Source organism: Saccoglossus kowalevskii, chromosome 15, assembly GCF_978046115.1.
Source record: "Saccoglossus kowalevskii chromosome 15, keSacKowa6.1, whole genome shotgun sequence".
In the NCBI taxonomy this organism is placed as follows: Eukaryota; Metazoa; Hemichordata; class Enteropneusta; family Harrimaniidae; genus Saccoglossus; species Saccoglossus kowalevskii.
This window is the reverse complement of record NC_140655.1, coordinates 18,816,916-18,842,182: the sequence shown is the minus strand read 5'-3', so window position 1 is coordinate 18,842,182 and position 25,267 is coordinate 18,816,916. Positions and strand designations below refer to the sequence as shown.

General features: G+C 35.9%; 2 protein-coding genes across 2 annotated transcripts in view; one reads left to right on the top strand and one right to left on the bottom strand.

Moving 5' to 3' along the window:
• dullard (dullard homolog) overlaps window positions 1-20,454 on the bottom strand; it is a 30,349-nt gene extending 9,895 nt beyond the window's left edge. Inside the window, 7 exon segments of the mRNA NM_001164948.1 lie at window positions 1,838-4,111; window positions 4,669-4,780; window positions 6,966-7,082; window positions 7,961-8,032; window positions 8,337-8,452; window positions 11,210-11,276; window positions 20,231-20,454. Of these exon segments, the coding sequence (NP_001158420.1) occupies window positions 3,960-4,111; window positions 4,669-4,780; window positions 6,966-7,082; window positions 7,961-8,032; window positions 8,337-8,452; window positions 11,210-11,276; window positions 20,231-20,329 (735 nt within the window). The 5' untranslated portion in view covers window positions 20,330-20,454 and the 3' untranslated portion in view covers window positions 1,838-3,959.
• A 393-nt stretch (window positions 20,455-20,847) lies between these two features.
• Window positions 20,848-25,267, top strand: part of LOC102800566 (uncharacterized) — a 35,114-nt gene continuing 30,694 nt past the window's right edge. Inside the window, exon 1 of the mRNA XM_006811967.3 lies at window positions 20,848-20,945. Within this exon, the coding sequence (XP_006812030.2) occupies window positions 20,907-20,945 (39 nt within the window). The 5' untranslated portion in view covers window positions 20,848-20,906. The remainder of the gene's footprint in view (window positions 20,946-25,267) is intronic.

Below are 25,267 nucleotides of genomic sequence, written 5' to 3'. Positions count from 1 at the left end.
TTCCAGGGGGTGTGTTAGTTAACAAAAATCCGACACCTGAATGGTGGATTTGAATCCATAGGGTGTCATAACCTTAATATCCATCCGTAGGGGGGATGTGGATAAAAACTGGAATGACCCGCAGGCTGGCGTCGGTACCGACCGGTGTTTTCCACTCATCAGCGGGCGGTATGACTTTTTGGTAGCGTCTGCTCCAATCGTCCCGGTTAGTCCCCAAGAAGTCGTCCTTGGTGGCTGTAGCGGTTTTCTCGGTAACTTCACGATCCCATTTGCCTCCTCCGATCACGCGTTGTGTTATAGCAGCGCCCTGTGTCAGTCGGGGAGACCATGGTAGCATTGCTGAAGTCGTAAAAGTGTCCTTTTTCGGCAGTGTAGACAAACCGATCGAGAAACGTGGGGCGTCCGCCATCGGTGGAATCGGTAGAGGTAAGATTTTCTTGACCATAACCGCACCTTTCGTGATAGCATCGGAGCGGATTTTGAATTCGGGGTCCTCCTTGTCGGTACCACTCGCTGTTGTGGTTTTCGACGAGCCGGCCTCCCCCGCGTTGCTTGTAGCATCTTCAGTAGAAAAAATCACGCCTGCCTCAGCCAGTGCGTCTTCAACATTTTCTCGCACCACTGTTGTGTAGGATTTTTTCTTTTCCGCCTGGAGAGCGCTGACACTCCATGCTTTTGGTGGTACCTCTTCGTCTACTGGGTTTTCCAAAACTTTAATTTTTCTGGTCAGTAGATCCACCTTGTTCTGTAAATGAGCTATAACACTTTGCTCATTGTCAGTCTCCTTTGGACGTTTTTGGCTGGGTTCGTCTGCCAATAGTTCGTCCTCAGCGTTGGTTGGTACCGATGAAACCGAAGACTCCTCCAAATGACGTTTTTTTGGATTTCTTCTTTCCTGATTTTCCCGTTGACTTGCGTAGGCGGGAATCCCAGTTCCAAGTTTCTATCGGCCAGGCGAGGCAAACACCGCAGTTGATGTGCCCATTACATTTTCTGCCACATGGAATGCAAATACGGTGATCATCGTAAGTGAGCATCGATATATGGCACTCTTCACACTTTCGTCCGAAAGTGTTTGAATCCGAAGTGCTGGGATGAACGGTGTTCAACTCTCCGGTATCCATATTTTCCGCCATCTTGAAACTGAAGGCGGGCTTTTGAGTTTCGTTACTAAAACTACAATTTTTTACTCAAGGTGACTAAGTACGAAGTTCTTGATGTCCACAAGAGCTTCCTGACACACTAATAGTTCGGTGGCTGTGTTGATGGGTGGTAACAATGTATTTCCACCGCAAAAACAATGATATTTTGGCAAGCCCAAATTTCAACCGTGAATCAATCTCGTGGTTAAAAATGGAAGTATGCAAATCAGATGACAGGGGAAGGACGCCCCCTACGGGAGCTATCCACTGTTATTTCGATTTTATTTAACCAGTATTATATGATAATTGGCAATTATCCCATTTGTTTATGAAATTAAAATTTCATTAACCAAAGGGGTTAGTATGCAATACTCTGTAATAAACTCCACTGAGATCAGTGACCTTTGATGTGTATCACCAGTGATCAGTCAAGTAGAAACAGTCGAAATATTTTATCAGTTTTTCTCAATTTTTGCACGATATTTTCATACAGGACATCTGTTGTTCAAACTCAGGGAAGACTTTATACTGATGAACAAGGTGACCAAGTTTGATGAAGTTTGGAATAGAATTAGTAAAGTTATCATGCACACAATAACAATTATTAACAACGACAACGACGACGACAACGCCGGACAAAATCTTTCCCTTAATATACCTTTCCCTTCCATCTTTGATGGTACGGGCAAGGTAAAAATGATAATAAAGTTTATAGTCTTATAGGATTTCTTTTTTCTACCCTTAGCATGCTCAAAACAATAGCAAAATAGATTACTCTCATTCACTACAATCTCCCAGAACGTGACAAAAGTGATTTCATTTGTCAATCATAAACTGTATCAATTTGTTGTCACTTAGAACAACTTTCAAACTTTTAAGTATAGCCACATCCTATTAGGTGTGTAAAACACTTAAAGGGGAAACTTCCAATCCCAGGGATTGCACCAAAGAATCATTGGACACTATTGTTTATCTTTTGTTATCCATTGTCATTTTAATCCAAAAAGTAAATTTGTTGAGAGATTAGGATTAACTGGAAGTGCCCCTTTAACTTCATGTTAGTTATACAAGCATGAAGGCACCAACGACTCCACAACAATTGTAGAAGAGACAAATATCTCATTAAACAATTCTGACACAGAATAAAATAATCTCTTATCACTAATCTGTATTATGTTTTATGCATTGTTTGTCGAAAATTTTGTTACCCCCAAGAAACACAAAATGTCAGTTATTCAAATTTGCAGAAATGTGATCAACCATATCTATCAGGTGACCAATCATAAGTGAAAAGAAAGTTTACTACGAACGAAGCCATCACGTGTACATAACACGCTGTAGCGGGTCAGTGTTTATGGATCATACATAACAGCAACTGGAACATGTGATCATGTAAGATAACCGTAAACAATAAAACAAAGGAAGAACAGTAAAATTACAATAGAACTTGCTATTCAGTGGCATCTTGGTAGATGATGCTTGTACGTACATGTTAATCTAGTAACAATACCAGATTAACATGAAAATATGCAATAATGGCAGATACATTTCATGGAGTTAGAGAGCCTTAAAAATTAATGCTAATGCAGATAAGGTAGAAACTCATACATACACTGCATTGATTGCATCAGGTTCCAGTGTAGTGATTACGAAAGAAGACAAATGAGGACTTGTAGAGAATGATTCTCTTTAAAGTTAATTAAAAGTGAATAAAGTTTCCTACTTTCTGAAAAATAATCAAATTTCATAAAAAAAAAAAAAATTCAGAAATTAATGTGGCAATATACAGCAATAAAACTAAACAGTCCTTTACCCCAGCATCCCAGGGGGGTGCAGCAAACACATGGAATAGCTAATAGACCTGACAACAAAATTGTTTATTGTTACCTCCAATGAACTGATTTTGTTAAACAAAATAAGACCACATTTAGTACTGTGGATGTACACAAAGCTATAAAAAGGTGACTTCCATGTTAACATTTATTCAGCAGTCAAGCAAACTATATTTGACATGCATAATCTATCAAAACTAATCTGTGTATTGCATCTCATTATCAAAATATTGCTTTCAATCACAGCAATACCTGAGGTGTCCGGGCCCCCTAGGTGTGTTGTAAATCTCATTATACTTTCTCAAAATCTTATTTGTCATTTTCAGAAGCACTGTAACATGACAACCTAGGGGGCTCAGTAAGTACTAACTTCATCAATATATTTTATCACACTATAGATCAACCTGGCTGGTCACTGTTTTCAGTTGTTGAGTATTAACTCGCATGCAACACTTAAAACTTATGTAGAGAGTTCACAAGTTCATTATTAAAAAATTAAGAAATGAATCATGGAAACAATACTAATTTCAAGTTTTCTAAGGAGTCCACCCCCCAAAAATACATGGAGCTAGGGAGTCACTCAGAAATTGCTAGGAAGTACAGTACAATTCACAAGTCAAGTTGCATGACATTCAACTATTTTTACAATGGATTAGGGGGTCCACAATGCAACTCATAAGTTTTCAACTGATTAGGAAGTATCTTATCCATGTTAAACAGATGGTGGAAAAAGTAAACAAATTTTGTTATCTTGAAAAAAAAAAAATATTTCAAAACGTTCTGCTGACTGCAAAGTTCGTAAAATTTCAAACATAATACTAGTATCTTGATTTCCATGAAGTAGCACTCCGACGATAGAACTGAACACCTCGGTGCGACTAAGCTTGCAAATATCTACGTTAGCTTATCTGCTTAACCAATGCTGCGTAGATGGAAGCCATTGAATGATACACTGTATCAAAATTTTTTCTTGAAAGAATTGTTACTATTGTAACCACTGTCTATGCAAATGAAGGTTTCGACTAAGAACTGATCTGACATCGTGTGTGAACCTGAGCGCGTCTAATACCGGTAATAAGTTGAGTAACGCAACATCACTAGGATCTGAAAACCATGATTTAATTGGAATTGCATTATCTGCAAGAAAAGATGAATACAAAGTAAAAATTATGTTTTTATTCTGGCCTTAAACTTGTACTACTGGATACATTTTGTTTATTGCCATGTGAAGTAGTGACATGTGAAGTAGTGACATGTGAAGTAGTGACATGTGAAGTAGTGACATGTGAAGTAGTGACATGTGAAGTAGTGACATGTGAAGTAGTGACATGTGAAGTAGTATGCAACTTTGAAGTTCGGACAACATGCTTAAAGCGGGGGAGTCGTCACCTACGCATGTGTCAGGTGGCCATAGCATGTTATTGTTTACAAACAAGCGTCTACCCATGAGCCTTTGCATTTTTAGTGAGTGTTGTTTTCATAGCTTGGGACTCAATTCCCACGTGTGAGCAGGTGACGACCCTCTCGCTTTAAAAGTTGAACCCTTTATTTGAGTCGTAGGACTATTCTGTGAAATATTCAATGGTATGAATGTGAGAGAACTTCAGGAAATATAAGGACCCCATAGATTTGACATCCAAGAAGTGAATTTTTCTCGTGGACGTCCCTGATAGAACACATATGCAGAACCATACCTGGAAAAGCTCTGTACGCTCCTGGTGAATTGTCTATTATAAATACACTAGATAGATCTGGTGACACCGCTGATAGATCCTTTGTGTAACTGCCATAATCTAACGTGCAATGCTGAAACAAATGCAAGAGTCATATTTAATCAAGGTAGGAGCATACATTAAATGACGGTGGTCATCGCACAGTGTCCTGTTCGATATGGTACTCATAACGATGTACACAACGCTGCAAAATACATTGTTTGTTTACTAGAAATTCGAACACCCGATGACCACTGCCCTTTAACCCTTATCTGGTCAAGTCAATGTAAAACAAGTCATTGTCAATGACACGTCCCCGTTCCGTTCATATTTGAGTGACATATACATTCAAAGCAGATCATGACCGAAATGCACCTGCATATGTACAACACATTGTGCTAAATCTGAACAAAATCCATCCATGCATGACTGAGATCCGGTTCTGGAATTGTGAAAATATGTGATTTTGATGCATTTTCGGCCTTAAAATGGCCATCATTCCGCTATTGTTAAGCAGATCATGAAACAAATGCACATATCTATTTGTGACATGATGTACCATGTGTGTGTGAAGTTTGAACTTGATCAATCCAGACATGTCTTGGATACGGATCCAGAACTGAATTCTTTAACAAAATGGCCGCCAGTCGGCCATTTCGAATTTGATCCGAAAAAAAAAAAAGACGTGCATCAAGGTCCTATTATGTTTAATGTATGTACCAAATTTGAACAAAATCCATCCATGCATAACTGAGATACGGGTCCGGAATGGTGAAAATGTGCGATTTCAATGCATTTTCGGCCTTAAAGCGGCCCCCATTTGGCTATCGTTAATGAGATCATGAAACAAATGCACATACATATTTGTGACATGATGTACCTTGTGTGTGTGAAGTTTGAACTTGATCAATCCAGACATGTCTCGGATACGGATCCAGAACTGAATTCTTTAAAACAAAATGGCCGCCAGTCGGCCATTTCGAACCCGATCCAAAAAAAAAAATGACGTGCATCAAGGTCCTATTATGTTTAATGTATGTACCAAATTTGAATGAAATCCGTCCATGCATAACTGAGATCCGGGTCCGGAATGGTGAAAATGTGCGATTTCAATGCATTTTCGGCCTTAAAGCGACCGCCATTTGGCTATCGTTAATGAGATCATGAAACAAATGCACATACATATTTGTGACATGATGTACCTTGTGTGTGTGAAGTTTGAACTCGATCAATCCAAGCATGTCTCAGATACGGATCCAGAACTGAATTCTTTAAAACAAAATGGCCGCCAGTCGGCCATTTCGAACCCGATCCAAAAAAAAAAATGACGTGCATCAAGGTCCTATTATGTTTAATGTATGTACCAAATTTGAACAAAATCCGTCCATGCATAACTGAGATCCGGGTCCGGAATGGTGAAAATGTGCGATTTTGATGCATTTTCGGCCTTAAAATGGCCGCTATTTGGCTATCGCTAATGAGATCATGAAACAAATGCACATACATATTTGTGATATGATGTACCTTGTGTGTGTGAAGTTTGAACTTGATCAATCCAGACATGTCTCGGATACGGATCCAGAACTGAATTCTTTAAAACAAAATGGCCGCCAGTCGGCCATTTCGAACCCGATCCAAAAAAAAAAATGACGTGCATCAAGGTCCTATTATGTTTAATGTATGTACCAAATTTGAACAAAATCCGTCCATGCATAACTGAGATCCGGGTCCGGAATGGTGAAAATGTGCGATTTTGATGCATTTTCGGCCTTAAAATGGCCGCTATTCGGCTATCGTTAATCGGATCATGAAAAAAATGCATGTGCATATGTCCCATATAAGGTGTGATGTATGAGTGAAGTTTGAACTTAATCGGTCCATGCATGTTCAAGATACAGGTGATCACGGACGCACGGACGGACGGACGCACACAGGGCAAAACATAAGTCCCCGTTTTCGGACTGCGTCCGAACGGGGACTAATTACCCGAGGGCTGGCAGGACAAGGGTTAAGGTCTCCTGGCAAATAAACATTATAAAGTACAGACAGAGTTGGTTTAGTATTGGGAAATCAACAGGACATAAATCTTGAACACAGATGTGTGCCAGTTAAGACAATTTTTGCTTAAACTCAATAAGCACCACGAATAGAATCAACGTGATAATTACACCGAACATCAATATGAATATTATAATACATTACACTGTACAGTAAATACAAAATGTATCACAGTGAATGTAGGACACAACACTACAAACCACAATAAGTTTCAACATTACCTGTCTATAGTATCTTCTATGTAGAATACCCCTTTTATTGTCTAACCTGTCAGCAACTGCTGAACCATATATTTCCATACTTGCTGTGAAAACAACTAAATCATACCACTGACTAACCTGCAAGTTAGAAAAAATAAGTTCAGTCTTTGTGGTCTCATGTGGAGCCGAATGACATTACTTCTTGGCAGTGTGCCTTGAGGTGCACTTTTGCACACTGATTACGTATTATTCTCTATTGTTGTTTGTTCATAATTTGCATATCAGATTATGACTGATAATTATGATGTACATGTTAGTTTAACACATAGCTTGCTGAAAGCTTCCCACAGATAGCAGGTATAAATTGGAACAAGCATTGACATCACAAATTCCATCACTAGCAGCGACTCAGAAGTGCGGTGATGCAATCATTCGTTGCTGGCAACATACAGTAATGGGCTGAGCAAATTTGGTTAAATCACTAGAATGTACAAGAAAAATCTAGTACTAGTATGTAGAATTATTGTACAGAATTTAGCAATTGTTAGGACCAAAATGACGGCCAGTCAGCCATGCTTGATCAAATGGTAATGAATTGATGTATATATGCAAGTCATCATATGTAGTCCTTGTGTTTTAAAGTTTTAAAGTGATTCATCAATCATGTCTGCGAAAACACTCTGGATGGATGGAACAAAAATTAATAGTCCCTGATTCTATACTTTGTTTGGACATAAAAAACATGGAGTGATGTGTTAATATGAAAGCAAGGAAGTATAAACACACAAAGCAAAAAATTCTGTGCCCAATTACAGTTCTGATACATAAATATTGGCAACATTTTAGAGAGCTGCATGCAACTGCGAATTAGGTTCAGATTTATTCTCCTAAAGTGGAAATGATGTAAGTTACAGCCAGCCAATGGAGACAGGAGAAACACACAGGCATACATTTCAACAATAATCCATGAAACGTGTATGTAATGAGAATAATATACAGAATGAATATTTCCTTACCACGTCTAAAAAGAAATCCACGTGTGGTCTTTTATATACAAAATACCTAACAGGATGGCCATTGATGGTCACCTATCCAGAGTGAGAAAGAAAGTTTAATATCAATCAGTGTTTTAATTGAGGAATTCATATTTGCATTACTGTATTTGCTCTATTTGTAACATACATGCTTACATAAATGATAGAGGTGTGCTTCTATAAGAGATTCGCTTCTAATAGAGCAACTACAACACAATGCTATATCATGTATAGTATCAAAGCAGTTTTTAACAAGAAGTCGAAAATATCACTTTTTACCAAAAATGACAAAAATATTCATCAAAATTAGACCTTTGGAGGAGGGGTCATCCAGGTGGATTATGGGAAAGCCACTTACCTTTAATAGAAAATCTGGTGTTGTAGGCCTAATTGCTGGTCTTATGACCCCATCATGATGTGAGTGTATGAGAGTTTCATCTAAGTCTAATACCATTACTTTTCTTTTAACTAAACCTGAAAGTAATTATCTCGACAATCAGTCACAACGAAATCAACAAGAAAGTCAATAAGTATATTCATTTGATACACTTTGGAATCGCGTGTAGTTGCAAGTTCTTATTCAGTGTTGTACCAATTTCTAGAAATATATATAAAAGTACTCTATTTTCAGTGCTGAAGGGATGAATCAGTAGGAATGGTAGAAATACATTTTTTACCATATTTTACACTTTTCAACACAATAATAAACTCCATTCAAAATCTTTTTTTTTTTTAGCAAAAAAATAATTTCTGCTAAGGGAAGAGTAGGAAATCAAACTCGTTCATTACCGCGGTGGTGGTGGGTGCTCGCCGGTCGACCGCATTTTATGCAAATTTATGCATAGATTCCATGACCCCGGTTTACCGTGGTCGTGTGCGGTAGGCTCGCATGGCAATTTACACCCTATTGTTAAGACTATGAATGGACACAATAGACTGGGAAACTAAAGGTTACTTGCTGCCAAGTTCAAATAATAAAAATCGAGTGGTACCAGAAGATTGGAAAAATTGTCTCTATTAGTTCGCAGAAGAACACTATTTTATTTTCGCGAGTCTTGGTATAACATCGCAAAGCAACCCAGAATAATGTAGAGCCCACATAATGTAAAATATTACCACATTATTTTGAATTTACATCATGTATAGTCTCAGGATTTATTTTAATTTAAAAGATTAATGTTTCGCGTATACCAATATAATCGGGCGAAGTATAAATTCCAAGTGTAAAACACTCGATGAGAGGCCGCAGTTTACGTTACCTCGAGACCATGCACTAAGTAGGAAAAGCAAGCCGAAGTCGAAGTGGGAGTGTCACACACTTGGTGCTACAATATATACTACAACAACTGGGTGATCAGCGAAAAAAATAGCGCACTTCTTGGCGAAACTGACTAATCTAATAAACCTTGGCCCAAGTTTAACCCCAAGTCACGCGCTGAACAAGTGGGTTGTTACCTTGGTGACCATTCGCACTCCGCGCGTTGACCTTTTTATTATACACATCCCATTACGCAAATTTTTACTGGTTCTGCGTTGCCTACGTAAAAATTGTTACCGTTCTGGTTGTGAATATTTCACCATTGCCGATGTGATAATGCGTTGCCTTCGTAATAATTACGCAAACTTGTTTTTCATTGTTTACGTACTGGCTGTGAATATTTCAACTTTGCCGACTTGATAATGCGTTGGCTTCGTAATAATTGCGCAAACTTGTTTTCCATTGTTTACGTACTGGTTGTGAATATTTCAACTTTGCCGACTTGATAATGCGTTGCCTTTGCAATAATTACGCAAACTTATTTTTTATGCCCCTGTCGACACCTCGAGTCAGGCTGCTATCACCCTTTCTATTTCAGTAATTGACGGTCTGTAGGTGTTAAGTTGTCACCTCCAACTGATTGAGCGGGCAATTAAATACGCGATAATACCAGACTTAGTTTTTCTACTTTAAAACTGACGGCAAAACACAATACAATCGTCTGGAGCCATCGAACTACGCGACTTAGTCGAAACCGCGACTTACTGCCTCAGAGACGGGGCCACTGAATAACTGTTGATAACGATATTGTAAACAAACACGCACACACACACAAAACATTAAAGCCAGAAAAGTCAAGTCAAGAAACAACATTTCAAATAATAATAATTATGGTTTGACATCTATATCATTTTGAAATAAACTAAATTTCATGTAAATAAAATCCATGCGTTACAATTTACTGTAATTTCAAACTCGGGGCAGCGTACTTTGAACGCAGAGTATTCGATCGCTTACATTTCAAGTGAAAAAAAACAAAACGTCAGGTGCTTTTGAACTACGTGCAGTTGGCACAGTAACGGGCAATGACCTCAGCGGTTCACACGCAACGAAATTCTAATCGAGCCAGCTAGCGTGATCGTACGATATCATAAACTCAATAATTATTCATTCAAAATGCCTTTCACACTCACGAGTACCATGGAACACGAACATGTAACAGAAAAATAACGTCTTATGTTTAAAAAAGATTCTGTCAACCAAGAATACATGCACAAGGCAAGATTTATGAAACGAAACAGAAAATAATCATGTCATTGTCAGTGCAATGCAGACAGCCTGACCTGTTTTGATTAGTTCGCCAGTTTCTCGTTTGCTGGCCATTTTTTCTGGAGTGTGACACAAATGGTGAACATGATACTGCCAAATCAATCAAGAACCAGGATACGGCTTGGATACGCTGAAACTTTGTAAATCGTCCTCTTTTCAATTGTAAACTTTATTCCAGTGTAATAAAGGTATACCTACATGTACCATGAAAAATTATATCGCATCACTTTAGAAATTTACGCTAAATACATGTACTAAATACTAAACAAGCGCACATATCGTATTCAATTACAGCATCGGATTTTAAAACAATGACTCGTGGAATCACAAAGAAACTGTTAAGTACGTATTTCACACATTACCGAGGACCGCGGTAGAGACCGGTACAGCGATAGAGACCCCTAATTATAAGCAGTCCGCGGCTCTCCCCGGCGTTCTGCGGTACACCGCGGTGCACCGCCCGTTTGATTTCCTACTCTAAATTAGAATATTTTACAGTAGACAGAAACAAAGATGGCAGACTATGTGCTTTAGAAGAAACAAGAATAGTACTATAAAATAATTTGCTGGGATTAATTTTTGATTTATTTTTTACTGATTTTTGATGAGTAAAAGTATTTTACAGTAATCATCCAAATACTTACTAAGTCTGTGTCTTGACAATGGAGATAGAGGTAGTATATCGTAACGTACTGTCTGGTGCTGGATTATCTACAGAAATAAAATTAAAATTAAATAGTGAATACAAATTAGGATAAAGGATACAAAAGCCTGATATTTAATTACAACAGCAAAGCACAAATTATTGCTAATGGGGTTTTAAATTAAAATGTTGACAATTGTTTCAATCTATTTGTCTTTAATATGGATTAAGTTTCCATCAAGATAATTATTAATGTCAACAATTTGTTTAAAAACTAGTGATTTTTGAATTTTTGAAAGATAAACTGAACAGGTCAATGTCAAAGCATAGTTTATGTATTGTTACTGAGGTCTAAGCATTCACAACATATTCATGGCGGCCGGTATCTACGCTGTATTATATAAATTTAAAGGACGGCAGTCGTCGTGCCGCGTCAAGTTCGATATGGGACTCATAGCAACGTATACAAGGTGTGTAAAATACATTGTTTATTTACATGAAATTCAAACACGCGCTGCACGATGACCACCGCGCTTTAATTACCAGTATTCAGAAAAGTCAAACAATGATCAAAGACCACGTTTTTTGATCAGACAGTCAAATTTGGGGCATTTTGGAGAGAAACCATGACCCCGAAAAAGAGAAAAGACTTTACGCATGACCCCTAAAGGTAACACATCCTATAATGTCTAGCTATAAAGCCAAAAAAAAATTTGTTTTGTTGCCCTCAGCGACCGACCGAAAAATAATTTTATACATTTATTGATAGTATTAGCTCTCTTGTTAGTCGTTAATTTTTTTTTTTTTAAATCAATTAAATCACTGCCATTAAAAGCTACTATACTATGTTCATATACAATTATTTCAGTAACAGTTGGTGACCAGACAAGCTAAGTGAACATCAGTCTATGAAAGTTCCACTGACTGTGGCATAATGTGTGACGCACTCTGTCCCCAGATCATTTCAAGTACACTTTGATTTCACAGAAAAACTAAGTAAATGAATAAATACTGTAAAATTCTTTTTTTTTTTTTGCTTGGAATTAATTTTTGCTGAAGGAATGATTCAGTGAAAATACAATCCAGCAAATATACTTTTTCCTATATTTTACATTCAGCTCAGTGAAAATAAATTAATTCAATCTAAAATAAAGTATTTTACAGTAGACCTTTGATGCAAATGGCTGTAATGATCTCGCTGTGAACGAAAGAGCTATAGTACCACTATTTTTTTTTTTTATTTAATTTAAAAGAAATGAAAAATTCAATTTTAATTGTGAATGTATTTATGTACTTTTATTGATTAAATAAAGTGGTAAGATCGAATGAAAAACCTATACTGGTATATTGTTTACTTGTTGCCATAGAAACTTTTAATTTATTTATCCATATTCATAATTGGATACAATACACAAGAGAGTACTGAATTTTGGGTTTTCTAATAAAAGATAAAATAGAATTTTTGTGTGTCAATTTTTAGTTGTCCTTTTGGGCTTCTACAGTAAAGCTTGAATATTCTAAAAGCATGGTGGCTAATTTGCATAATTTTCAGCATTTCTGTCTTTTGCTGTTTGATTTAAACCATGGTGTAATGAGGAAGCAAAATTGTTCAATTTATTACAAATGTAATGATTGTTACAATATTACCATTCATTGATACTGTAGACTAGTAGGTACAGGTAAACTATGATCGCTGAGTACATGGCTATTCACAGATTCAGGGGTCAACATGAATTTAAGAGTTAGATCTACAAAAATGAATAATTTAAATAGAATAATTTGATTAGAAAAAAATATCTGGTTTAATAATATTTTAAAAAGTTAAAAACAAATTACTTTATTATTAATGCTCAAAATTTCGCAGAAGAAATGAAATGGTGGTTAAGACCTTTGTCTCAGCTACAAGAAAAATACAACTTAGCAGAGATACATACACGGATCATTCAAGTTATATTTTTGATGTACCTGGGGAGTCATGATCAAACTCTAAAGTTCAAAGTTTTATTTGCAATGACAAGATAGTTATTGATTTCACAAAGTGAGAAAAAACATCGATATCAACTTAACCTTGAATCTTGACATATATGTATAGTTGAATTTGACGTGTTTCTGAGAAAAAAAATATCTCTGTTTCTCGTTTCCACGCGCATCATTTTGAACTATGCATCTAGGATGTTTTTTTTTTTTCTAAAGCATTCCAAAATGCGCTTGTACTCGCACTTGTCTCAAATTTCTCCCATTTTAGCTCAGTATTCAAAAAAAAAATTTAAAATTTCTATGAAACGAGAAACAGAAAATATTTTTTTCTTGGCCTAAGACAGACAATGACTTTTCATGAAGTTGGTCGCTGTGAAATCTCAAAAAACTATTTAGCAACTTGAAGAAAAAAAATAACTTAACAACTTCGCCTTTATAAGCTACTGTACATTTCACCTATAAGACACAGTTACAGGTCAGAGGTCAACAGTAAAGATATCCACAAAGAAAATATGAACGATTTTGACCCTAATGACTCCCTAGTCAAACATGAATACCATATTTTCTCTATTACAAGTGCATCTCCTATTGTTCTATTAGAAGGGCATCTCAAACAAAAGCAAATATAAACCAAACAACTTTTTTATTGTACAATGTATAACTGAATAATTATTATTATTATTATTTATTTTGACTTTACAACACTTTTGTAATTTATCTAAGTGAATACACTACTAATAGAAAAAATACAGTATTCATATCAGTGTTTTCTGTCAACAAATTAACTTAAATTTGCTCCCAATGTCAACTGAAGATTTTGTATCAGTGGACAGTTACGCTGTGTGTATGTGCACATACGCAGTGACTGGTTGAAAGGAACTGGTTGTTCATCCCCAAAAATAAAACATTTTTGCTGTTCCCTCCTACTGTTATTAATAAGATATATACTGTGGAATACTTTATTTTCGCTGGAATTAGTTTTCGCTGATTTTTGACGAGTTTAATGTGAAATATAGGAAAAAAAGTATATTTGCTGGATTTTATTTTCACAGAATCATCCCTTCAGCGAAAATAGCGAAAATAAATTCCTAGCGAAATTAAAGAATTCTACAGTATGTGATTCTGTTAATAAAACAACTGATGACATTTTTTCAAGGCATGCAGTTTGCCGAAAAATAAAAACAAATGATGTCACTATGCGATCACCTATAAACACACTTCAAATCCATATGTAGGCTATAGACTGTTTAAAGACCCCACATGAATGCCTAGAACTTCTAGACAATTTACTACACAGTTTCAATTGGTCTAAAAGCAATTTTTTAGAGATTTTTGCCTTGAAGTATGGTGTCCTCACAATACTGAAGTTCAAGCCTTGGTTGAATTTTCAACCCCTTGCGTACTAAAGTAAATCAACAAAGAAATTATAGAAAAATACATAAAAATAAACAGCATGTCACATTGCATAAAACTTTTGGCGGAAAATAATTTTTTTTATTGCTGTATTCAAAAGGTTAATGAACTCAAAACGCAAATGGTCATCAAGGTCTTGTTGAGAGACGGTGACCGACTTGTTTAAAGCGAGAGGGAGTCCAGTGTTCTCCCCAAAGCGTTTTAGCGTAGCGGGGCAGCTACTCCATTATTTATGCCGCTACTCTGAGAGATTGCCCGCTACTCTGTGGCATTTCCTGTTACTCTTTCTTTTAGCTTGTTAATACACGTGCGAATCTGTTAGTCAGCGTCATCAGCGTCCGGTACTGTGAGCCAAATCAGGTGTGAATGGAAACATGTCAGTGCTTACGCAAAGACAATGGACTAATACAGCTTCGTACTTTGACAATAAACACTTTCGCCCTATTTAATTGGGGTAATAGCGAGTATTTTCTCAGTAGCATATTTGGCTGGAAGAAGCAACGATGTCAAACAGCAGAAATATTACGTTGTGGTTCCGCGTAGAACGCCCTGCTGGGCCCCTGGTTGCGAGCGATAAACCCACCAGCAACGCGGTCACCGGTACCCCTGTCGGCAGTGGTACTAAACGTGTCCAAGATGATGTTACAACGAAAAGTGCAAAAAAATAAACTCTAGATTTGATGCACAATGGACAACAAAATATACGTGGCTGAGAGAAACCTAGTTTAGTAAATTTTTGTATGGCTTCATTTTTTGCCGATCGTCGAAAAATTTTTTTGGAAACGACCTTCTTTCTGGAAGTTCAAAAATTGTTGGCTACGATTTATCAAAGTAACTAATACTAGTATTGTGTTTTGAAATAGTTGGGTAAAGTTTATCGTGGCAATTTTTAAGTTTAGCGACTTTTCAAAATGGCGGCAATTTGTTTATTTTCGTGTTGATCGTGACGATATTTTTTAGATACAAGTATTGATTCGCTCCTATTTCTTATCTTTTAGGAATGCTGTGACACATATGTGGAAAATTCAACGTAAAAACATCCAGAAATAGTTCTTTGGTATGGAATTCTATGCCATGTATAAATATTACGAAATATGCTATCGATAAACACGCACACTCGGAGATGCACAAGAAGGCCATGTCATTTAATAGAAGTGGGAAGCAAAGAAAATCACGGCGTTCTCAAAAGCTGCAGATCACTGGGCTTCCATGAAAGTCCGAAGAATCAACATTACAACGAAATCACACAGCAGCAGATTCATTTAATCTTCTACATAAATTTGTTAAAAAATAAAGACACATTTTCATCCATGCAAGCCTGTCATTATTGTTTTCTTTATCTTCAGTCAAATGCTAATGATATGTAAATTATATGCAAATTAGCCGCCACTCTGATACATTTTTCTGGGGAGAACACTGGAGTCGTCACCTGGCATGTGACAGACAGCAATGAAAAGTCAAGAGTCATGCCACAAAATCCCTTCAAATTGAAATCATCTATTATCTAGACTTTACAAATGCATTGCGAATGATTTTAAATGTCAACAAGTCATAAGAGGTCAATTGATCACTGGATTGCTTGGCATTAGAACCAAGATATTCCAGAGTATAAAATTAATTAAATGGAGGAAACTTAATCTCTCTATCAAGTGACAACTCTACCAGGTTCTATCAATTCATAGTAAATAATAGCCAGAGAGGTTAACCAGGGTCATATACACTACCCCAGTTCATACTTGTATACTTATGCTATATTTAACCCAAAATAAATTAAAAAAACAAACAAAAAAACACCATTTTTAATCATTTCATCTATTGGGGGGGGGGGGAGGGGGGATTGGTAAGACTAAATTACGAGTACTTTATTTAGATTAGTTTCTGATTTAATTGTATTAATTCTAGTAATTGTTTTTAACATCTATTTTTAACTCTTTATTTTAAGTCTTTATTTTATTTTTATTTTCTAGTATTGTAATGTATTGTATTTAGAATTGATCTGCTGATGGTTCAGTATGGTAAATAAAGTTATCATTATATACATGTGAAATAGAATATGCAGAAACTTTTTTTTAATGCTACATTTTATTTTGAATCATTACACAATTATGAGCATAGTGACAACTGAGAGCTTAAAGACGGATGCTGCATCTCTTTTTCGTTTTTTCTTAAATTTGTTATCTGGATAAAATACACACTAGATGTACAGGTGTAATAATTGGGTCAACCTGCACTATATCCCCGCATAGCCGTTGTTTACTTTGAAAAGTTACTAAAACAGACATTGACATCATCAGTCAAAATAGGAGTTGCAAACTGACAGGTAGAGAATGAGTGACCTCTTTAAATGCATTAATATAATTAGTTTTTATTCTTTTACTATTAGAGCCTTGTATATCAGGTAGACAGAGACTAATAAACTGTAAAATGCTATTTCAACCAGAATTAATTATCACCATTAAGACATTTTTACTGTTTTGTATGAATTTTATTTTCACTGATTCTTGATGAGTTGAATGCAAAATATAGGGAAAAGGGTATTTTTTTTTCACTAGATTATATTTTCAGCAATTCATTCTTGCAGTGAAAATTAAGTACTTCAAGAGACTATAGAGTCTATGATCAAATCTACAATTGATTCATACTATTTTAAATACAGCACCTACATAGCAGCATAGCTAGAGGGGGCAGGTTTATCGAATGTAACAGAATGTAACCCAAGCAGATCAACTGATTTTCAAAATTTAACTACGTTTACATATACAAGACTTTTCGAAAATCAATGGAAGGGCTCAAAATATAATTACCAAATGGGTGGGCTTTATCACATGAAATTTACATGAATTTAGTCATATAATTTGTATTAAAAATTGATGTGATTCTGTGGAAGTATGCAGTGTGAATATTTGGTGGGCGGGCCAAGCAAACAAAACACCTTGTAAAAAAAATAGTTCACCGGTATATGTCATATTTTGTTTTCACTATTTAAATTAGTCTGAAGTTATATACGTTTTGCTCATCTATTTAAGTGCCGTTCAAATACCAAAGTTCAGAACGGCAAGGGGATATAATAAATACCTTACTCACATGGTTAACAGCAACATACTACAAAATAAACCATTTGCGGATAAGAGTTGAATGAATATCATAAGCAGTCGAATTTTAGCTACATTTAATTACAATTGGAATCCTCATGAGAAAGACTCTAATCAAATTAAAACTTGGTGTACTTATTTGCTTCATGAAAACAACAGTCATGGTGTACCTTGAGGGTCATTATCAATGCCAATCAGTTCAAGGTCTTAAATATCTATGTCAAAACCTTTTCATGTGATTACTTTTTGAAAACATGCATGTTGGCAGTAATGGTTGTGCAAGGTTGGGTGTGTTTTGATGATTGAATAGATTTTTTTGACTAAAGCATTTGATTCGATCAAGTACATGTACAGACAATAAGTCAACAGCACAATATATATTCTTTCAACAACAGGTACAGACAAAATGAGGTTGGTCCAAATTTAAATTTGGAAAATAACATGCGCTAGGCCTTTAAAGGGAGTTCAGGTTCTAGTCAAGTTTTCCATACAATGAACATATGGAGAAATGCAGTACTGGGGAAAGCAACTATAAAACAATAACATTTAGCTATTTATTTTGGAAACGCTCTGAAATATTATTTGAAGTGTTTCTTTTTTAAAACAAAACAAAAACATTAAAGGTACAAATGTACTTCATCTTAATGACAATGAACAAAATTATTGAAAAAATTTGTGACAAAACAGAATTTTAAACTGAATATCTATACCAAACCACTGTACGTAAAATGACAACAAATTCCCTGTCCCATTGACAAAAAACAATACACACACATACCAGAATTAGATCAAACACCAAATGCTTTTGTTCACAATAGTACTTGGATATTACCGGTATAAATATATTAAGTCAATGGCATTCATTCAAGGAATTAGACAGGTTGTCCGTAACAAGTAAATGATGGGTCAGCATATTTTTCCCACAACTTTTATGAACTTTTACTGTTGATGACATTGCATATTATAATTCACAGACAAACAGTCCTAATTCTATTTGACATATCCGCAAAGTTGCAAGGACACGCCATGTTTATGCTGACCCACAGGTTAGAGTTGAGGGAAATCGAGGTCATCAATATTTGTTTAACTCGCATGTATTTCTGGAACAAACGAACAGGTGGTTCATAATTATGGGGTCAGTCCAAAAATGCATGAAATAATTTGTCTTAATTAAACAATTATTGTATTTATTTATTTATTTATTTATTTATTTATTTATTTATTAATTAACTAATTGATTAATTAATTCAAGTTTGAAGTGGATTATCAGATTAATGAAAAGATGTATATGAATACAGAATACTGGAAAGTAAAAGACTATATTAAACATTGTCCCTGAACTGAGAGTCTGGACAATTAATTGTTTTAGAATATCATAACAGTCACAATAGTACAAAAGTACCCAGCCAATTCAATTTCATATCATATATACATAATTTCCTTTGAATACAATTGATAGACCTTGTTTGATATTTTCGTGAGTGACTCACGGTAATTTTCACGGTCATAATACACAGCAGAGAAGGGTGATGCAGACGAAGCAATCACATGATGGAGAATTACAAGGGCATGTGACCTCAATAAAAAATTGTGTACACATGCCCATTGTGAATATGGCATTTAGTCAGTCAGAGGCGATAGGTTTTCAATATTGATATAAAATGCTATGGTTACAGTATATTTTAATATCTTTTCCAAAAATCAACAGTTTTTGATGGTTTAAAAAAACAGGTATGGTATGTATATTAATAGTACATTGCATGTTTACTACTGGAAATGAACATTACACATTGAATAAATATTGTTGGCAATTTTCCAATGGTGACCTGACATACATTGTGCTCATAGGAAACACAAAAACACTTTCATAAGTGACACAGAGTCAGTTTCTATTTTAAAGGTATGAAGACTATGGCTCCCCTTTTCAAGTTTTGAATTGTTTTTATAATCAGTATTTTATCAACAAAGGGGCAGAAAAAATTAACATCTGTTTTGGTCACTGAGTAAACACTACAAAATGATCTAATGTGAATTTAGAGTTAATATGCAAAGTAGTGTTTCTATCTTGTGAATAGAAAATAATGACATCATCAGTAATTTAAATATCCATTTCTTTTCAAGGGAATTCCTTAAAGAAACTGATCGAAACAAATATTTCACAGAATAACGAAACGCGACAAAGCAGTGACAAATCATTGTTAGTTTTAAAAAACGAATGAGCGATGCGTAACACAAGAACCGTCTGACACGTCTTTGTTTTGATCAAGTGGGCAGGGCAATGGGTACACATGACGAACACATGGGGGTAAAGGAACGGGCTGTGGATCGACCAACCCCTTGATCACAAAAAAAAACTACTTTCAGGTTGTGTCAATGTTTAAGGCAGCTAAAAATATGCAGTGTAGTGCTGAATTCTACTATAAACACGTACAACGATTGCAGACACATTTGCCAGCAACGGTCTTTGACCAAATCAAGTTGGCACGAGGTATTTTAAAAGTAATTCGATAGGGCGAAAAAGTAATAACCATGCCCCTTACCGTTCTAATGTTTTTCCGGAGAAGGTAACATAGAAAACTCCATAATTTTGCAGCTAATAAAATAATCGTTCTAAAGCCCATCAGAATGAATGTTGGCATCAGATACAGGTGGTGTATATCCAACGATGAGTGTAAAGATTAGATTACGCAAAACGCGGAATTCGGCACAGTTCTCGTCGGTTTTCGAACCCCTTGAAATGTACATCTAAAACACAGTAGCCGCCATTGTTTTCCCACATTGCATTGCTATCGAGAAGCCATTCACACGAATCTGTTTGTTTAACAAAAGAAAGAGTATAAAAAAAGAAAACAAAAAAAACTTGTCTTTGCAATCCGGGTAAGATGCAGGTTCAAACTTGAAAAAAACAAAACTAATCATGATGAAAATACAGCAAACAAATACAAATGTGGAGATTATTAAAAAAAATCCATCATTGAAAAAAATATTCACCACAAAGCACAATATTTGCTGAAACATTTTGATATTCATATTTATGTCTGACTTCTACTTGATACTTGGATCTTTCCAGGTTTAATGCCTTACAATCTCACGTACGTCTAGTTTCTGATACACCGGGGAAACAAAAAGCTGAGTTTGAATGTCTCTATTTCCCACAATTCCAAACACTCAAAATGGCGTCCAGTGGAAACGAAGAGCGCAACGGGACAACCACCTATGATCAAACATGTTTCTACAATTTATAAACAGTCAAAGGTAAGAGCGTTTTTAGAAATTCTATCGGTTTGAGCATTGTTTATGTTTCTTTTGTCGTTGTTGGTTTGCAAAATTTAAAGAGACGTCGTGATTGGTCATATGAGTAAAGATCGCTGCGTCAAGATTTGAAGCTTTACTTTAAAGGGAAAGTTACCGCTGTAGTGATTTGATTTTATGGGTGTGTGCGATTGCACTCATTCGAATTTGATGTCGGGTTACTACTGCTAGTTACTACTTCGCGGGAAGACGATGCAACTATGCATGTCACTTATTGACTTGAGTATCCAACTTCCTGTTTTGAAACAAACAAACAAATCATGACATACATGTACTGTGAGTGTAAACATCAAATGTTTACTAGTATTTAATTCGCGATTTTCGCCCTAAGTAAAATCTACATGTGAAAAGCAATAGAACTCATTGTTTCTCTGCTAACACGATCCGTGGTACATCATGGCCATTTCACAATATAATCTCATCCTTACAATTTAATTAAATGAAAATTTAGTATATTAGTCTTATTTTTGACTCGTTGTTAACATAACTCTGTACTATGGTATTGGTGATATATGAATTGGGTGCCATAGGATGGTACTTGATGGCCAACCAACCTAATCAAATATGTATTTTGTATTGTACGAGTGCAAAATAAGTTATTAGGAAATTAGGATATTAGTACCAGCTGTTTTATATGCATGCGCATTGGCCGATCCTGTCAAATCTCGTCATCTGTTTTGGGCTTGTCTGGTCGATGTGAAATTGCTTCAGCCATTGGGTAACGGAATTAACTGATGTCTGTGTGAAAACTGCTGTAAAGTGGCTGTAAAATAAATTTGCGCGTTTTTTGCGCTGCCATTTTCTGAATGATACGGAGAAGCAACGGAAGCCAACCATTTAATTGATAAAAATCTCTCCAGAATATGATTTTAAATGGCCGAACTAATAGAGGAATCAGTCTTGTATTGGAAAGCATGTTTCCGGGAAGGAGAGGTATTGAGGTGGCGTGGCGTGGTGAGTAGATTTCCTCCCCAGGACACCGAGTTGGGCGTCGGTACCGAGAGAGAGGTGGTGAATATGTTGTCGAGCGACCAACATAGTAAACCAAACTTAGAACTCGCGATCTTGGTGCAGACGACCATTATCGAATAACCATGAAAAATAAATGGCGAGACTTTGGTTTTTAACATTTAGCACAGAAATAAAAGACACGCCCACAGTTGGGCAACCAATCATTTTATTATTGGGTCCTTTGTAAACACCACATACACGATGTGCCACCATCCAATGGCGGGATGTGCGGCTTTCTTAGTGCACAATCAGCGTCGATTTCATTTGAGAAACACGACGCACTTACCAGAGCCAGACCGTCTGGTGGCACCCTAATATTTCATCAATAACCAAATATACTATTATCCTGTTCCCAAAATAGATATTTGTTTATTTGGAGTAATTTCCAATTCTACGCCAGGTCCTTAGTAATTAATGATTCTACGTATTTATTTGGCCGTTATTTGACAGACGTAAAATGCCATAATGCTAATTCGCGGAAATTTAAACACACTGATACTGATAATGAATTAAAAATTTGCCAAAAAATACTAAATTTGCTATCCCATGGAAATAATTGAAATATAAAATATTTGGCAATATGTTAAGTTTTGCGTCGCATGCACACAGTTGAAATATCAAATAAAATGGGCCTAATATACTAATGTTGTATTTATTTAATTGTAAGAACGAGTTTACATCCTGGAATGGCCACGATGTACCACGGATCTAACACCTATGTTGTCAAAACCTAGTGAAATTGCTCAATACAAAAAAATAGTAAAATTAAATGGTTTTATAGTATAGCAAGGCTTCTAGTAGTATTAAATGTGTTATTACCAACCAGTCTGAGTACTGTAAAATACTCTGCTCGAAATCCAACCTATATACTTTTTCCTATATTTCACTTTCAACTCATCAAAAATCATAAATTCCATACAAAACACTCAAAAAGCCTTTTCAGCGAAAATTAATTCCAGCTAAAAATAAAATATTTTACAGTAGATGCGTAACCTAAACCCGGAAATAGCTTGTTAATCGATTCAGTACACAAACTTCTTTGATTAATGCAAAACACTAGAATTGGACACAATGTAATCACAATATAGCAAATACAAAATGTAATCAATAATTGTGTTCACGTTACACGAAGTACGGGCTAAGATTTGAGCTGATTTAGGCTTATCTAACATATTTGCATTTCGACTCGACCAAATTGCGTCCACGCACAGGGAGGGCCAGTTGTTAACACGGGCTAAGGGGTGCCATCAGTCGGTGACCTTTGGCAAGCCGCTATTTATGAACAAAAAATGGACGATACGCGCGAGGTTCTATTTCTGCTGCTGACATGTTTCGTTTTGAAGCGACATGCACAGGAACGCGAGAGAAGACGGACTCAACTTATTTGAATGCACAGAAACAGTATACAACGACATATCAGAATACAGAGTTTTATTAATGCATGTCGTAGACAGCGAACCATATTTATTTTGTCTACACCCAAAGGTCGCTGCAATGGGCGCTTAGCCCTGGGCTAAGCGTTCGCGCACACTTCGTTAGCCCGTGCTAAGGGTCTAGGCCGCATCTTAAATTCGGATCAGATTTAACCCGTACACACGTTTTCTTAGCACGGGCTAAGGAATTTGACCTCTTAGCCCGTGCTAAGGAGCTGTGCGTGAACGCAATTAAAGACACTGGAAAATACTAAAATGTAATTTCTAGTGTATTTGATGTAATATAACACAATAGTAATAATAAAAAAATTAAATCTGTGTAAACAAAATTAATAATATTCTGACAGTATAATTTTTTTAACAACATTCAAAATGGATGTATGTAGAGCAGTCTTTTGTCATTCCAAACAGAGAGCTGAGCCTCTGTATTGAGACGCACCGGAAAAAGTTTCTTTTGTATCCCCTAACCCCAACTCTTAATCTATTCTCCAGTGCTCTCCTATTTAATTGTATACACCCATATTGATCTAAAGTGGACATACACAATTGAATTGGGCTTGGGGTGAGAGTTAGAGTTATGATTAGGGATGGGTGGTACAAAAGGAACTCTTTCCGAGCCCCATGGTATTTGCACTTTTTTACTAATATTATCATAGGATCTATAGGTTATATGATAATATTTTATTTTGAAGGGTTTTATGTCAACATGTCAGCACCTAAGTATACGATCTGTCAAGTGAGTCACATAATAAATAAGAGTGAACTGTTTTTAATCCTACTAGAGTATTTTGTTTTGAGGTTATTAATCAACATGTCACAAACTGCTGCCGAGAGGGCCATGTTGAGAGAGACTGGATTTGTTGTGGTAATGCTTTGATTCATGATATTGTGAAAATGTGATTTTAATCGTGAACAATATTTCATATTAACCTATTCTCAAATTCAAAAGACAAAAACTGAAACGTAAACATTAAAGTTATGATGCGTTTTGCCATTTTTAATACAAACCAATATAGATATACGGTACTGTAAAATACTTTATTTATCGCATGGAATTCATTTTCACTGAAGAAATCGTCACTGATTCAGTGAAAATAAAATCCAGCAAATATACCTTTTTTTCTATATTTTACATTCAACTCATCAAAATTCAATGAAAATAAATTACATACAAAATGCCCAAAAAATCTTTTCAGCAAAAACTAAATTCCAGCTAAAATAAAATATTTTATAGTATTTTGGTCCAAATATGGAAGACTTTACTGTAAACATCATTTCTTTAGCTAGCTTAAAATGAATAATGTGCAATGAAGGAAATAAAAATTAAAATCTTACCTTGAAGTGCATGTTATTGGAACCACACATTTTTTTTGGGGGGGGGGGTCTAAACATAATTACCGTACTCGGCCGCGTTAGCGCCCATCCCGAGCAAGCGCCCACCCCCCACTTTTGCGCAATTTTTATATTTGGGGTCACATTCGGCAAAGCGCCCACCCCTTCAAAATGCAACTAATTTAAAACTTGGTCTTGCGTAACGAATCTTGGTAATCGTTTTTTATATGATACAGCGTGGTTATCGACCGTTGTGAACATGTTGTGAATGCGTAGAACACGGTAACCGTGCGTAAACTACGCTTCGACAAAAACCTGTTAATACAAGTAAAATGCGGTAAATATTTCATGTCATATACAGTTTACCTCTGAAAAATGAGTAGTTACTAGTTTTTTGGAAAAACTATGTCGTTTATTTGCTGAAATCAATTCCAACAGATCGTACCTCGACATCGATAATTCACTTCCGCATTGCGTTACCGGAACGTC